Source organism: Typopeltis vanoorti, chromosome 6 (assembly GCF_054136105.1).
Source record: "Typopeltis vanoorti isolate ZY-2024b chromosome 6, IOZ_Tvanoo_1.0, whole genome shotgun sequence".
Classification (NCBI taxonomy): domain Eukaryota; kingdom Metazoa; phylum Arthropoda; class Arachnida; order Uropygi; family Thelyphonidae; genus Typopeltis; species Typopeltis vanoorti.
The window spans coordinates 29,348,201-29,362,171 of record NC_143554.1 but is presented as its reverse complement, the minus strand read 5'-3'; the positions used below and the strand labels follow the sequence as shown (position 1 = coordinate 29,362,171).

Sequence of the window (13,971 nt, the reverse complement as noted above, 5' to 3'; positions counted from 1 at the left end):
ATCTTCAGAATTTGTAATTATTATTTGGTTATTCGCAAAAAGGAGGGTGTTTAAGTTCACAGTAGGAGAAAGTTTAATTCCTTGATGTAAATTTTTATTCCATTTTATTATTATTTCATTTAAGTAGATATTAAAAAGAGTTGCTGAGAGGGGACATCCCTGTCGGACCCCTTGGTTTATTTCTCTCGTATGTGATAGCTCGTGATTTAATCTTATTTGTATTTGATTATTTTCATATATGCTTGTGATAGCTTTTAGGATATTATTTGGTATTTGTCTTTCTTTTAATATGTTAAATAATATGTTTCTTTTAACTTTGTCAAATGCTTTTTCAAAGTCAATATGTGTTAAATGCAATGTGTGTTTCTAAATTGTATTCTCTTCTTTTCTGTATTATTAATTTTAGGCAAAAGACCGGGTCTATGCATGATCATCCTTTTCTAAATCAATTTTTTACTTCTAAATACTTTATTAGTTTCTCATTTGAAATTCTGCTATATATTTTATAACAGGAATTTACACCTCTATAGTTTTTTTTTGGTAATTTCTATATCCCTTTTTAAAAATACGGATCACTATTGCTTTTTCCCTATTCTATTGGTGGGCTACTTGAAGAATAGATTTTATTTAAAAATATTTTATTTAAAGTCTTTATTTAAACCTTATTCCTGCATATTTATAATTCTAATCCTAACTTATGAATTACACGTAAATGACCAGTTTAGCGAAGTGAGATTTTTGTAACGATGTCTCAAAATCCAATTTCTGTATTGGGGACAATGCCACTTAAAAAAATACTAAGAAAGTAGTTACCTGAAATTCAGTTAATTCCAGAATTTCAGAGGGAAATTCATTTTAAAACAAATCGATGAGTAATATTAGCAACTTGAAATCTTTCTCTCTCCCTGAACAATTGGTTTTTTTTTTATATATTAAGTATACTATATTTTAATGGGACTACATTAAATTTCTTTGAGATCTTTAAATAACGTAAGGCTAGCCTACAATTTAGCAATTTTAACTTTGGCCTCTTTTATTTGATGGAAGTATTCAACAGAACACAAGTGGCGGATAAAAAAAATGATCAACCTTAAACCAACGTTGCTGCAGATCGAAGTTTGGTCTTAATGATCTCTGTAATAAGGATTGGGCAGGGACTTGTTATAATAGTTGGCTTAATGGTCACTACAGTCCCATGGTACCGGGTAAAGTAGAAGGTTTTTTTATGACTCCTCTGGTAACCACGGGGAAAATGTGAAAAACCAAGCTGATACGTAAAAACAAACAAAAATGCCAACAGCAAGCCTTAAGACAAATACATACATGTTTCAAGCTGCGGTTATTATTATTTTTTTTTAATCTCCTACATAAATTGTTCCGTAGAGTTATTCTTTGCTCTTTTCTAGGTCTCTGGGCCATCAAAACTTCAATTTAGTGGGATGACGTGGCCAGAGAGAGAGGTTATGCCCATCGAAATGTATTGCGTGTTTAGAATGGGTGTTTCCTGGCTCGTTTGTCCTGATTTTTGGGGAAAAATCCTACCATGTCTGTTAATGATCGGCTGTTACATTTAACGACTGTAACTTATAAAAACGGTTTTGTCATACTGCGACGGGAATCGAACCAAAATCTTGTTTTACACATTTTCTTGGGCCAGTTATATTCCCAATGATAAGTATAGCTATTATTCATGTTTGCGTTGTATTAATACGTTAAACGGTCCACACCTAACACTGCATATCGGTCGGAATTTAGTTCTGGCCGTACATACAGCGAACAGAACTGAAACTATGTACTACTATAATATCCTCGAGATGTTATTAACACGGGAGCTTCTGTTTTTGTCTTTTAGCAGTCAGTTTCACTTCCAGCTGTTAGAACTGCCTTTTCCTCCTCTCAGAAGTTATTTCTACTTGTTTTAACTTAATCGTCCCCAGATGGCAATGTTGCTCGTGAAGGTTTTCGTCGCTGTGACCTCAGTGCACTTCCGCCATTTTCATCTTGTTTCTCAAGAAAATTCACTACAGCTGCGTTAATTTTTATTTTATTCGTGTGGGGTTCCCCACAGCCCCTTAGACTGGTTGAGCCCACCTAATGAGTCATAATATTTTATGACTGTAGAGGGTTCACGGGGCCGGTTTACCTGCTCGAGGAATGAAAAAACCCTACTGTCCACGCCCAAGACCGGCTAACTTAACTATGGCTGAGAAAGATCCTTTAGCTCCTCACGCGTCGACGAGAATCGAACCTAGGACACTTCTTCCCCAGGCATATGGTTGCGAAGCCACTAGGCTAACCGCGCGGACAGCTGCGTCCATAAGATCGCTAGACTAAGTTTTCTTTTTACTGTTAGCGGCTGCTTCACATTTAAGTTTTTTTTTTTTCGGTTAAAAAGTAAATTATACTTGCCAAATAATGTATTCTTTGTTTTGTCCGTTAACCATGCTTGAGCGAACAATGGTTTGCACGTGAGGGTCACAAACAGGCTTCTTGCAGACGCACACTATTCCATTAACTCATCAATGCACACGCTTGATTTTTAAGCAGTGAGAGGTTGTACACCAATGGGAAACCTCAATGGTCGAATCCGGTCTGCGTAGTGATCTTTCCTACGACGAATGGCAATAGACACTAATAACGGGTGTGGACGTGTGTGCTGTGCATGGATACCGAATGTGAAGATATTTGCCCCTCTATATACAAAGACAGATGACTTTACTTCGTATTTGTCTAAAGGTTTAAAAGAATTAATATACTGTAGCGACGAAAAGTATTGCACACTAAATACCTATGGATTTGTTCATCTTACAAAGTCTTCCTCTGAATATACTTTTCTCTATCGTGACTTAAAGATGTAAATGATTCAATTAGTTCTTGTAACTTCACTTCCTTATGTAAATAATAAAACGTGTATCACGCTAACATGGGTGGGAATCACATATGTGATTCCCATCCACGAAGGCAACATGGAACCTTTTTCAAGCCAATTCAGGCCTCCAATAAGCCGGATAGTCTCACATCGGGCAATAAAATTCATCTCCCACCTAAAGGCAATCGCAAACATCGATGCCTACGGCAGAATTGGACACCGATATCCTGTTTGCGAGCGAATCCACTCTTCCAATCAAGCTGACACTTGATTATCAAAGAAATTGCCTTGTTTGTGAACAACATGAATTCTGCTTGATTGCCAAGAAGTAAATTCAATCTTGTATTTTACTTTGAAATGATTCTATCATCTACGAGGTTTCTTCTTTTGTGGACTAGAATACAAACACTTAAGTAACAAAAATTGCGCTAAAAAGCTTCGAACTTAAACTTGTTAAAAGGTGAATTATATGAAGTAGATAAAGATTTGTTCACTTCGCGAAAGATAACTTTCAAACATGAACTGCTGCTGCAGTATTTTGAATTTCTTCCAGGTTTCAGTACAAACGATGTTGACAGTGAAACACTTAGACCAGTTTTTTAACTTCGTCATCATTTCTACGAACGACCGAGACTCTTAAACTGACCACCTCTGAATAGAGTTAGTGTCGAAATATTTTGATACCAAAGTAACAAATGCCCAAAGTTTGCAAGTTCCGTTACCATGGAAATGGTTGATGCTTCCACGCGGAAACACTTCAAGTGTTGCCAATGAGACATCATTACAGTTGAAATAGCCGCAGTCCAAAAAAAAAAAAAAAAAAAAAAAAAAAAAAAAAAAACGTTAGTATACAACAATAAATAAACAAATAAAAAGAATATTTATATTTATCTGAAACGCTTGTTTAATTATAGCCCATGCCGATTCGTAGACATATTGATTTTCCTGTTTTCTACCAGCTCTATATTGCTGCGAATAGAAACCTCCTCTCCCAATTAGGAATCTCGAATCGTAATTACATTTGCGAGATTTTACTCAATTTCAAATCACTTTTTAAAGTGAGCAATGTATCTGTCTAATAACAGTAAAATAAATTATCATTTCACGTTAATTTTATTTTTAACATTCGTGTTATTCCACCAGAATTCCTCTTCACTCTGCATAATAAAACCGCGTTTTGTCAAAAGCTGGTCCTGCACGCTTCGTACAAGACTACTTCTCCACGCAGTTAGTGGAGTCCTCATTCTGTTTTTTTTTATAATCTCAAATATCTTACACCGTTCAAGCTATCTATTTGCATGTACAAGTATTTGCTAGCTTTTTCCGCTTAGTATACAGACTAGATGCACAACTAAACGTGTACGTCTCTTTTCCATCCTGTCATAATTTCTAGGAAATAGTAAAAGATAAAATCACAAACTGTAAAAAAGAAATAAAAAGCTGGGAGAGGATGCATCGAAGGCTCTTGCTGTCGAAAGTTAAGGCGCTGAACTGTGTAAGATGTACGTAGAATACAGAGATATGTGTAATCAAAGGAAAAATAGAGTCAGCCATTATGTGAAATAGGGAGGTTGAAGTCACTTTTTAGTGGTACGTAGATAGTTAAAATGGCATCGTTTAGCAACGAACCCGAAATCTCGTTCTTATGAAAACAGGGTCTGGTGTGCCATACGGCCAGATGTTGTCTTCGAAAACTGTTATTACTAACAGTTCAGCCTCTGTTAGATTGTTATCTTGGGACTTGATAAAAAGAAAGAAAAATTCTGCTAATAATCGCTGTTCTTGAAAAGAAACAAGCACACTATTGATTTTGTTACTGTCTTCGTTCAAAAGCAACTTCTGATGCTTTTAAAATTTCAAATTTTCATCGAGTTTCTTTTATTTGCTGCAAGACGTTCACAATAAATTGTCTGGATATTATATGTAGAATAAAAACGTAATGAATACGACTTTAAGATTGCTGAAGAGTAATAAAACATCTAGAATTTTTTATTTAATTTTTTTTTTTAGAAACCTGGTGCTATGACGATGTCCAAGATAAGTAGACTAAGCAAGTGTATATTCACTTGATGAAAATTACTTGATTAAGAAGAATCACACCACGCATTCAACAGTTAAAAAGGTAAAAAAAAACAACAAAAAAACGTTAGCATCTTTTATTCTCTAGAAGAATTTGCGAGGTCATTTATCTTTTGAAGACTTGTGGGCAACTACCCTTGAAATATTCGCACATGCATTCTCTCTTTCCATCTCAAGGCTGAAAAATCGCCTCAAATAATTTCATAACGTTGACTGCTAGACTGACTGGAAATGAAAAGATTTTGCTTCGGTTTTACTGAACGCTGTCCGAAAATGAATTAAATAATTAAAAAAGTAATTATGAATTAAACTTACTCGCACACCTGTTCGAGCTCGGAGAGTGTGGTTGCCAAAGCCAGTTCTTCACTTTGAGCAACCGATTCGAGGGTGCTCATGCAAGATTGGAAGTCTTCTGTTGAACACTCGTTTTGCAAGTTCAAAGACATTCCTAAGAGAGAAAAGAGCGATTAGCAAATCACGAATATTCCTTCATAAGAACAGCAGAGAACTCGCTAAATAGCCATCGAATTTCTTTCTCGTCTTTGCATATTATTAAGGAGAATCTTTAAAAAAAAAAAATTCTATTTTTTTTTTGAATTTTAAGATATTTTTTAAAATTGTGTAAAGTAATTCATCATATTTTGCTTGTATTATTATTTTAGAGAGAAATAACTTATATAAAAGGGAATCTCAATAAATGAACACAAAAGAAATAAACGCTTTGGCTTTAGTCAACGAACAGGGCCTTGCTATATATACAGGGTGTTCGGGATAAATTTGACATATTTATAATTAATTATATTTTTCCGTAAGTTACATGTATTAACACACACTTCTCTTCATTTAAAAGTTTGGACCCTTCTTCATTCATATACAAGATGTCAGAAAGGATGGATAGCTGGAACCCACCTGAATCATGGAAGAGAATAACTTGTATCATGATGATTCGTGCCCGCCATCAAAATAAGGATATTACGACTGCTGCCCAATGCTCCCTGAATACAGTAAAAACAATCAGGCATGAACTAGAGACTTGCAATGGTGACTACGAGGATGTAGCGAGAAGAAAGATCCCTAGCAGACGATCTGATTGCGTTCGTACAGCAGAATTCCTCGCAAATCTGCAGGAACAGGTGTTGAAGAACCCTGGCATTGGAATTCGGGCTTTGTTCGTGGAGTTGCTAACTGTAGTCAAGCCCTGGATAACAAGGGTAGACAATGGTAGGCCGTATGTATGGCAGCAGGATTCGGCCCCTTGCCACACCTCTGGGAAAAGTCAAAAATGGTTGTCTGAAAATTTCTACGACTTCACCAGTCCAAATGTTTGGCCTCCAAACTCCCCAGACCTTAACCCCATGGATTATTTTGTATGGGGCGCAGTTGAAAAAGACACCAATCGCACTTCCAGTAATACAAAAGCCCAGTTAATGGATAAAATTAAAACAGTTTTTGCGGCCCTTCCCAGGGAGACTGTAGCATCAGCTTGTTCGAGGTTCCGAAGCAGAATTGAAGCTGTGATCGATGCTAATGGTGGTTATTTTGAGTAAATCTTGTTGATAGTATTGTAATTAACTCTGCCTGTAATGTTTTTTTGTCAATTCATTAAATTTAATAGATACAAAGAAGATTTTCTTTTTCCTTACGAAACTGTCAAATTTATCCCGAACACCCTGTATATATATATATATATTTTTTTTTTTCGGCATTGCGCAGAATTTTTAAGTTTAATACAGTTTATTCTGTAATGAAAAACGCTTTCATGCTCGCAAGGGTACTTTCAGTGGTAAAAAAAAGTCGAAGATATCTCAGCGATAAAAGGGTTTAATATCTAACGAACAAACACATCATAATGCTAGCTGTGATAGCTCGCAATCAGAAATAAAGTGCGATCAATGTGGCTGACACTCAAATGAATGCTGCCACAATACTTAGACCTAAAAAAAGTTTTTCGATGTGCATTATGGAAAGAAAAAAATTGTCATTAAAACCGTTAAATTGAAATGACAAACTTTAAGTGATCTTCAATACAAAACTTAATTACCTTTCCATCAAACCAGCGGAAGAATTTATTAATATGATCTGGAATTGTTTTACCAATTAAAACTAATTAAAAGAAAAAAAAAATCTGTCAACTAGTTATGGAACTGCTCCAAGAGAGAAAAATCAACCCTTTACAAAGTATCGAACATCGCATTTAATCCTAAGTTTAGTGCTTTTATGACTGTTTATGTAAACAGTTTGAAATTGTGAGTCAATAACATTTTTTTATCATAAGGTTTGAGGCATTTTTATGGTACTCAAAAGGGGCTACAAGGATAGTAGTTATGTAAAAAAAAAAAAAAAAAAAAAAAAAAAAAAAAAAAAAAGATTTCTGTCAAGTGTGATTTATGATATATTCGAACAACTTTTTGTTAAGTTTCGTTTTTCCATTCGACAAACAGTTATGGAGAAGCCAAGTAATGTGGCATCACTTAAATATCATTAAATCGTGCCTGGGTTATCTCCCCCCCCCCCATGTAGAAATGGAATTTATTTCTGACAGCGCCAGGCGGTGTACAGAAAGACCGCTTTCTGTGACTCTTTTTTGAGTTACTGGAATTAGTCCTTCAAGAACTTGCATTCGGAGACCATTAGATCTGCTGATATAACCATGCCAGATGAGTTGTTTTCTTCGAATCTTTATTTCTTGGACCGGTTAATGAACAAAACAAATGTAATTGTTAAAAAATAAATAAACAAAATAAGGATTCGGTAGAAATAATGAACGAATCTCCAACTGAAATATTCAATTAATTTCGTAAATCCGAAGCTTTATTATCTCTAGTAACTTTAATACCACTAGTGAACAATTATATAAATAATTAGTCCACTCGACATTTATATGGACTAAATTACAATAGTGACGTCAGACCGACTTGCTAATAACTAAAATACGTACTGAATTTGATAGCAGATCAAGTTGGCTTTCTTTCCTTTGAAATTGCAGTAGCAACACAAAATAAATAAATAAAGCAGCTAATGCTATTCCCTTATAGGGAGTAGGCGAGGCCTTCACACCCTATCTGGCTTTTGGAGACTGAGTGGGGAGTTCAATCTCCACGCGGTAGCCAATCAGAGATAGCTGGCCCATGTCTATCATTAATTATAGTAGCCACCGATGAAGATGCTGGCAAAAAAGTGCTGCCATCTCTTGGTACCTAACCCTAACAGGACATGTTACTGTCTGAAATAATGTGGGTTCTACGACCGATTTTCTTGAGTTCCCGGGAGGAAAAACCCCCTTGCCCGTGCCAGAGTTCGACTAACTCGGTTTGTTAAAAATAAGCCAAACATCAATTTTACAACTGATGTTTGGCTTACTTTTTAAATATCATATACGCAACAAGAAAAATGCACACTAAAATAACTACTTGGAAAATACAAAATATTTCGGTTCAATGAACACACGTTTTCTGAGAAAATAATAATAATAACAATAATCTGATGCGGGTCGGGTTTGGACCTTTTAACATTGGTAACTTAAGATCTGAAGAAATGATTGACATGGAAGGTGACACTGCTCCAGCTGGTGTGGAAATCCAAACAGAAAGAAATATTCAACCTTTCTGTTCTGCAAAATGAAGGCTTTAATAAAGAGTGCTCTTCAGTTCACATAATAATCCCAAATTGCAGTGAAAAGCAAAAAATTAAAGCCGATAGTTAAATATATCAAATAACACGCCTTCGATGTGTATATCTAAAATGTAAATACTTTTAATTCTACAAATCACTTAAATTACTGTTTAGCTCATTCCCAATCGGATATCTGAAGATCACTAAAAATTATTTTATTTTTTAATCTAATAGATAAGAGAGAACAAATAGGAAAGTCGAGCAATAGCCACTGTAGAATATTCCAATAGGAATTAAACTAGTTGGACCCTCCGTACCCTAGTTGGTTTCGATATAGCCCTGAGTTCGAACAACCATTAATCAAGGATTTTTAATCAATGGTCCTTTTGCTGGTCTTCCACAGAAGAGCAAGGTTTCTACCTTGAGCTTTGTTTTGCCATTTTGCAAAACAAGCAAACTGGCCTCATGAACAAACAAATCTAGAGGCAAAAAATGCCGTTAGAGCATGCAAAGTAGTGGAAACCGCATGTATACCTCTAATTTGGGGCCTCAATCCGTTTTAGAGACGAGAATTGGGGACAAAGCGGCTGAAAGCGTCAAGCAGTATAGTGATTATGCATAAGGATGAAGTGTAGTGTTACTCAACTACATTACTTCAAAATCAATAACTTATGCTTAAACGTTCAAGTTAAAATGCATCTAAAAATCCATAACAAAACAATGACCAATTTCAACCTCCATCCTATCCCAAAATTCAGTTAATAACTTAACACTGTCACGAATTTAGCAACCAGTAAGAAATACAAATGAAATTAAAAGTGAATTTATTAAATATATGAAAGAGTAAATTTTATGGAGAAAGAATGTCAAACTTTGCTCAGGAATATTTAATTAGTTCAAAAATGAATTAAGATCTTGCGACAAATCTCAATGCTTCCTTAGTAATGCAGTCTTAGCCTCGTTAGTTTGTCTTTCTGGAGAAAAACGGAAGATTGCAACTCGTGTAACGACAGGGAAAAAAAAAACAACCTCCATTACTTGTGAAATGCAGCAAAGCTATTTAAACATAGGAAATTGTGCGTTTAACTTTTTCATCGCAATTTAAATATACGACGCTGCGTTTACAAAGCAGCAAGCATCATTTTAAACCGCACATATCATCCGTATCTCTTCAAATTCACTTCTTATTGGTTGGAGAATGGAACAGCTATTTCCTGTGCAAAGTTTCCTTTTACATGATTGAAAAAGCGTCAGTTGCCACGAAGCTTTTTTGGTTGTCATTCTGTACTTGACCTCATATTATTAACTGGTTACATTGACCATCATGACAATTATCGAACTTGCTACATTCGTTATCCAACACGGAATTGAATATTTACTTTCATACAATGCAGCAAATATACTTTCAAAACAACTATTCGGTTATCCTTTGATGCAACGAGATCAAACAAATGCGACCTATGACTTTGATTCTTTCTCTGTTAACATCCCATCATTAAGTATGCTTTTGCTCAAGATTAATTTTAAATTTCTCTTTTTCCTCATCTCTTATCCTGATACTTCTCTTAAATTCGATACTCAAATCAGATGTCGACTCAAACTCTAATACCTTCCTAATCCTCATCTTCTATGCATCGATCAGATAATCACGTCAGCGTTATTAAGAAACTGCAAACTATACCGCTAAAGCTTTTACACATTTGGCGCAAAATTCAGAAAGATGCAACCAAATGTAAGTTGACATTTAGTTGCACCTTTCAAAGTAACATTAATATCTCAACAGAAACATTTATTGGAAATCATTTTATTTAATTAAAGTAGTCAAAATAATGTGCATAAGTTTGGCGATAAGATCACAGATGTTCCTTCAAGCTATAATATCATATACTTTAAATCAACGAATTTGTTCTCCTGGTTGAGCAAGTGGTCAATGTGTGTGTTTGTCACCCAACCAACAGGCTATGGATTTCGAATTCCACCATGGGTACAAATGCTTGCGAATTTAGGTTGGAGATGAATTCCATCGCCTGGCTGATTGGTGGCATTGAAAGACAGCGAAGTGTCTAGAAAAACTGTTTGGTGTCTAGAGGAGGGTTTGCAGAGTACTTAATCCTTAATACGTATTTTATCAGCTTTCCGTGGATGGAATTTACATGGAATAAAGTTTGATTGATCCAATTGCCTTTAGTGGCCTTTTCATAATTCGCATTCTAACGAAATCTTGGGTTGGTAGTTTTCCTGTTTACACTTCTTGGAATCATTCAGCCTAAAATGTATTGGAATATTCTGAACTGGAACAAATCTTTTCTAAAGTTTTTTCTAACTTACCTCAATTTCCTGAAGTTGGGCACCCATCAAAAATATTTCTCGCATCTTAAACGGGGAATGGTGTTTGCACCATGACAACGGGAGTTGCCGTTGCTATGGAAGCGTCTCTGATTTTTATATTTTTTCTTGAAAAGGTGTCTGAAAAAAGATTTGGAGCCTTTACTAATCACACTTTTCACAGTCTTTCTAGAATATACTTTTTGGGAGAGGGTCCACCTTTCCGGCGATTAAACCAGGATTTCGAATTTACTTTGCTCTCGAAGATTTTCAAAGATTTAAAATTCCTTATGTGTCATGTCATTACTTGAACCGTCACAATCCACACCTGCAAATGTTTAATGTCTTATGCAAAGAGAGGAACAGCTGAGAAGTGGGTAAAAGATTAGAATTCATTGATATCTCAGGAACAAACCATAATGATTGTTTGCTATAATCTAGAAGGCGTCAGTATCAAGAGATGAGACAGGATATGAACGAATTTCAGACTATGAGGAAATCGTATTAGTTTCGATAATCTCTTTTAATTAAAAAAATTCAATCTAACTTTAGAACAAAAAGTTTTCGTTTTATTCTTATTGTAAAAAATGAAATTTCTTGTAAAATGTGCATTTTTACAATAAGATTTTAAAACCCAAAAATTATTATATAGTAGTACAACGTTAAAATAAATCTATTTTCTGTCTTTTGTCATTGAAAAAAAATGCCACAAATAAAGAATAATAATAAAAAAAAAACCGAAAGCATTCCAATATCTGTACTACAAACGAATCTCCTGATAAAATTATAGCAAAAAAATTGCATAAACTGACTGCAGGCTATGTTCGGATCCAAAAATCTAATTTCTTCTGGTAGATGTCTAGATCCAAGCAAACTCTACAGCCTCCTCACAGGCAAAGTGGAGACAAAAAATTTGGAAATAATACTCGCATTTTACAACACGGAATTTGTCGCGATTCATAAAATCCATTTACACTTTACACGACTAACGTCCTGTTCAGTATTAGAATTCTGCTTCCACGGTTTCAACGCAACTCATCCCTTCAACTTTACTTTAATTGAAATTCCGTTTTATTTGGAGGGGGGGGGATAATATAGAATGCAAGAAAGAAACGTTTTCTATTCAGATACCCCAAATTAAAACAAAGAAACGTGTCTTGCTGATCCCAGTAACTGCACAAGACAAATATTTAAGAAGACAAAATTGACAGCATTACTAAGAAAAAAGAAAATCTTACATGAACTAAACTTTACCATACGATCTCCACTCGGGGCACCTCTGAACGAAAATAGCCCGTAAAATTTGTTCGGCCGATTCACGGAGTTTGTTCGCACTTCGCGATGTTCAAATGTGACCGGCAAAAAGGCGTTCAAGTACCGACAACAGAGTTACTTACCCAGGGCAAAAGTGCACGCGAACAGTATCACGTACTGCGCGGAATCCATACGCGATGCTTTGCGCTGCGATGTTCGGCAGACATCCCTGAAACTCAACGGAAGTGGCGGAGCCAACGAGGAACGCCGCTTTTATACGAGATCGATATCAGGCCAGTTCACTCTGCCGGAGGTGAAGTTCAAGAAACGGCAACCGCTAAGGGGCGCTGGTGACGAGTCGTGGGTGGGGAAAGGATTAAGTTTGGGTGAGAGGATGGAAACAAACGATCGATAATAAAGTAAAAGAAACAGAAGAGAAGGTCAGTGGCAAGTTTCTATAGCTCGGCGGTGAGAGAGAAAGAGATCCGTCATATCACCATTTGGAACTGCCTGCATCCGACACAGAAGTCACGCATCAGAGCGAACTCTACCGTTGATTCTTAAACTTTAGTCAATGAAGACAGTGATAACAACTGTTCAATGTAGAATAGCAATTTGCAATCTATCGGCTTTCGTGCGTTCGGCACTCTTCGGAAACCTGTCGGTGTTCTGAATTAATCAGCGAATCGCTCTTGTTATTCCCAAGATATCCGCTAAACATAAGAAATGAAATGTAGTGAGTGTGAAGAGGAGGAAAAACAGAATTTGACAAACTGCGACTAATATTTTAGCCAGTGGACGAGCGATAATGACACTTAAATGGACTTACCGTAACTGCGTTTCTTATATGACACGGCGCGTGCTACTACGGTTACGATATTTGCCATCAAAATAGCAACACACTAGCTTTGGTCCCGTTCATCTGAATGAACGTCATGCTTCCGAAAGTAGCTTTTTCGACTATCGAAAAGTCACGCCATTAATAAACCCGCTCGCTATAATATGCAAGTCAAGTGTGCGAGCTGGAGTGTGGACGACACCACAAATACGTAAACACGCTTATCCGCAACGTTTAACTTACAGAAACAATATTCTGCATGTTTCGGTAAAGCAGTGTTAATGACGTAATATGTATATGTTAGGGATAACCAGAAATTTTATACTTGATATTACGCTTGAAATTTTAGACTGAAGTAGACTATTGAATACAGCTAACTCCATTAGTTGAATCAGCGTTGGCTGAAATTTTACGTATGGTAAGAGCTCATTTATAAGTTGCGAAAAACTAAATGGGATGGTTAAACTCTCCTCTTTCATTTCATAAACACTTCGGGGACTAACATAGCATCTCTTCCATCGAGAAGTTTCACAACGAGTAAGTGTAACTCATATTATTCGTTATTTCTATCTCACCTGTTAATACAATCATTATATAATTTAATTTACATACTGAAAAATCAACTTCGACCAAATTCATTTCATCTTGGTGGAGTCGAACTTCTCTATTGTCTTTCACTGCCATTTTTTTTATCTATTCTTTCTATTTCAGTTTGAGAGGATAAAGTGAAAATGCGCAAGTTGTTTAAAAACAAAAACTAATTTCCTAAATTGCTTATTTTAATGACGTCAATGAGAAATACTGATTATAAATAATTCATACGACCCTTTTTGCACCAAGTTTTGATAGCAGAGTGTCCGTACATCAAGTATCGACGACCCCCTCTGGATGGAAAGACCTTAGTTCGAATCCTGTTCAGGACACAATGAACCCTGATAGGGACTTTTCCAATAAGGGTAAGTGAGCTACTCTCATACTGGGTGCAAGCCAGCTC

General features: G+C 35.9%; 1 protein-coding gene across 2 annotated transcripts in view; it reads right to left on the bottom strand.

Annotated features, from left to right (window-relative positions):
• LOC150105352 (uncharacterized) overlaps positions 1–12,365 on the bottom strand; it is a 33,106-nt gene extending 20,741 nt beyond the window's left edge. For both annotated transcript variants that reach the window (XM_090394866.1, XM_090394867.1), the window contains exons 1-2: positions 12,283–12,365; positions 5,264–5,396 (exon numbers count right to left, since the gene is read on the bottom strand). In XM_090394866.1, the coding sequence (XP_090250992.1) occupies positions 5,264–5,396; positions 12,283–12,331 (182 nt within the window). In that variant the 5' untranslated portion in view covers positions 12,332–12,365. The remainder of the gene's footprint in view (positions 1–5,263; positions 5,397–12,282) is intronic.
• Between the last annotated feature and the right edge of the window lie 1,606 nt (positions 12,366–13,971).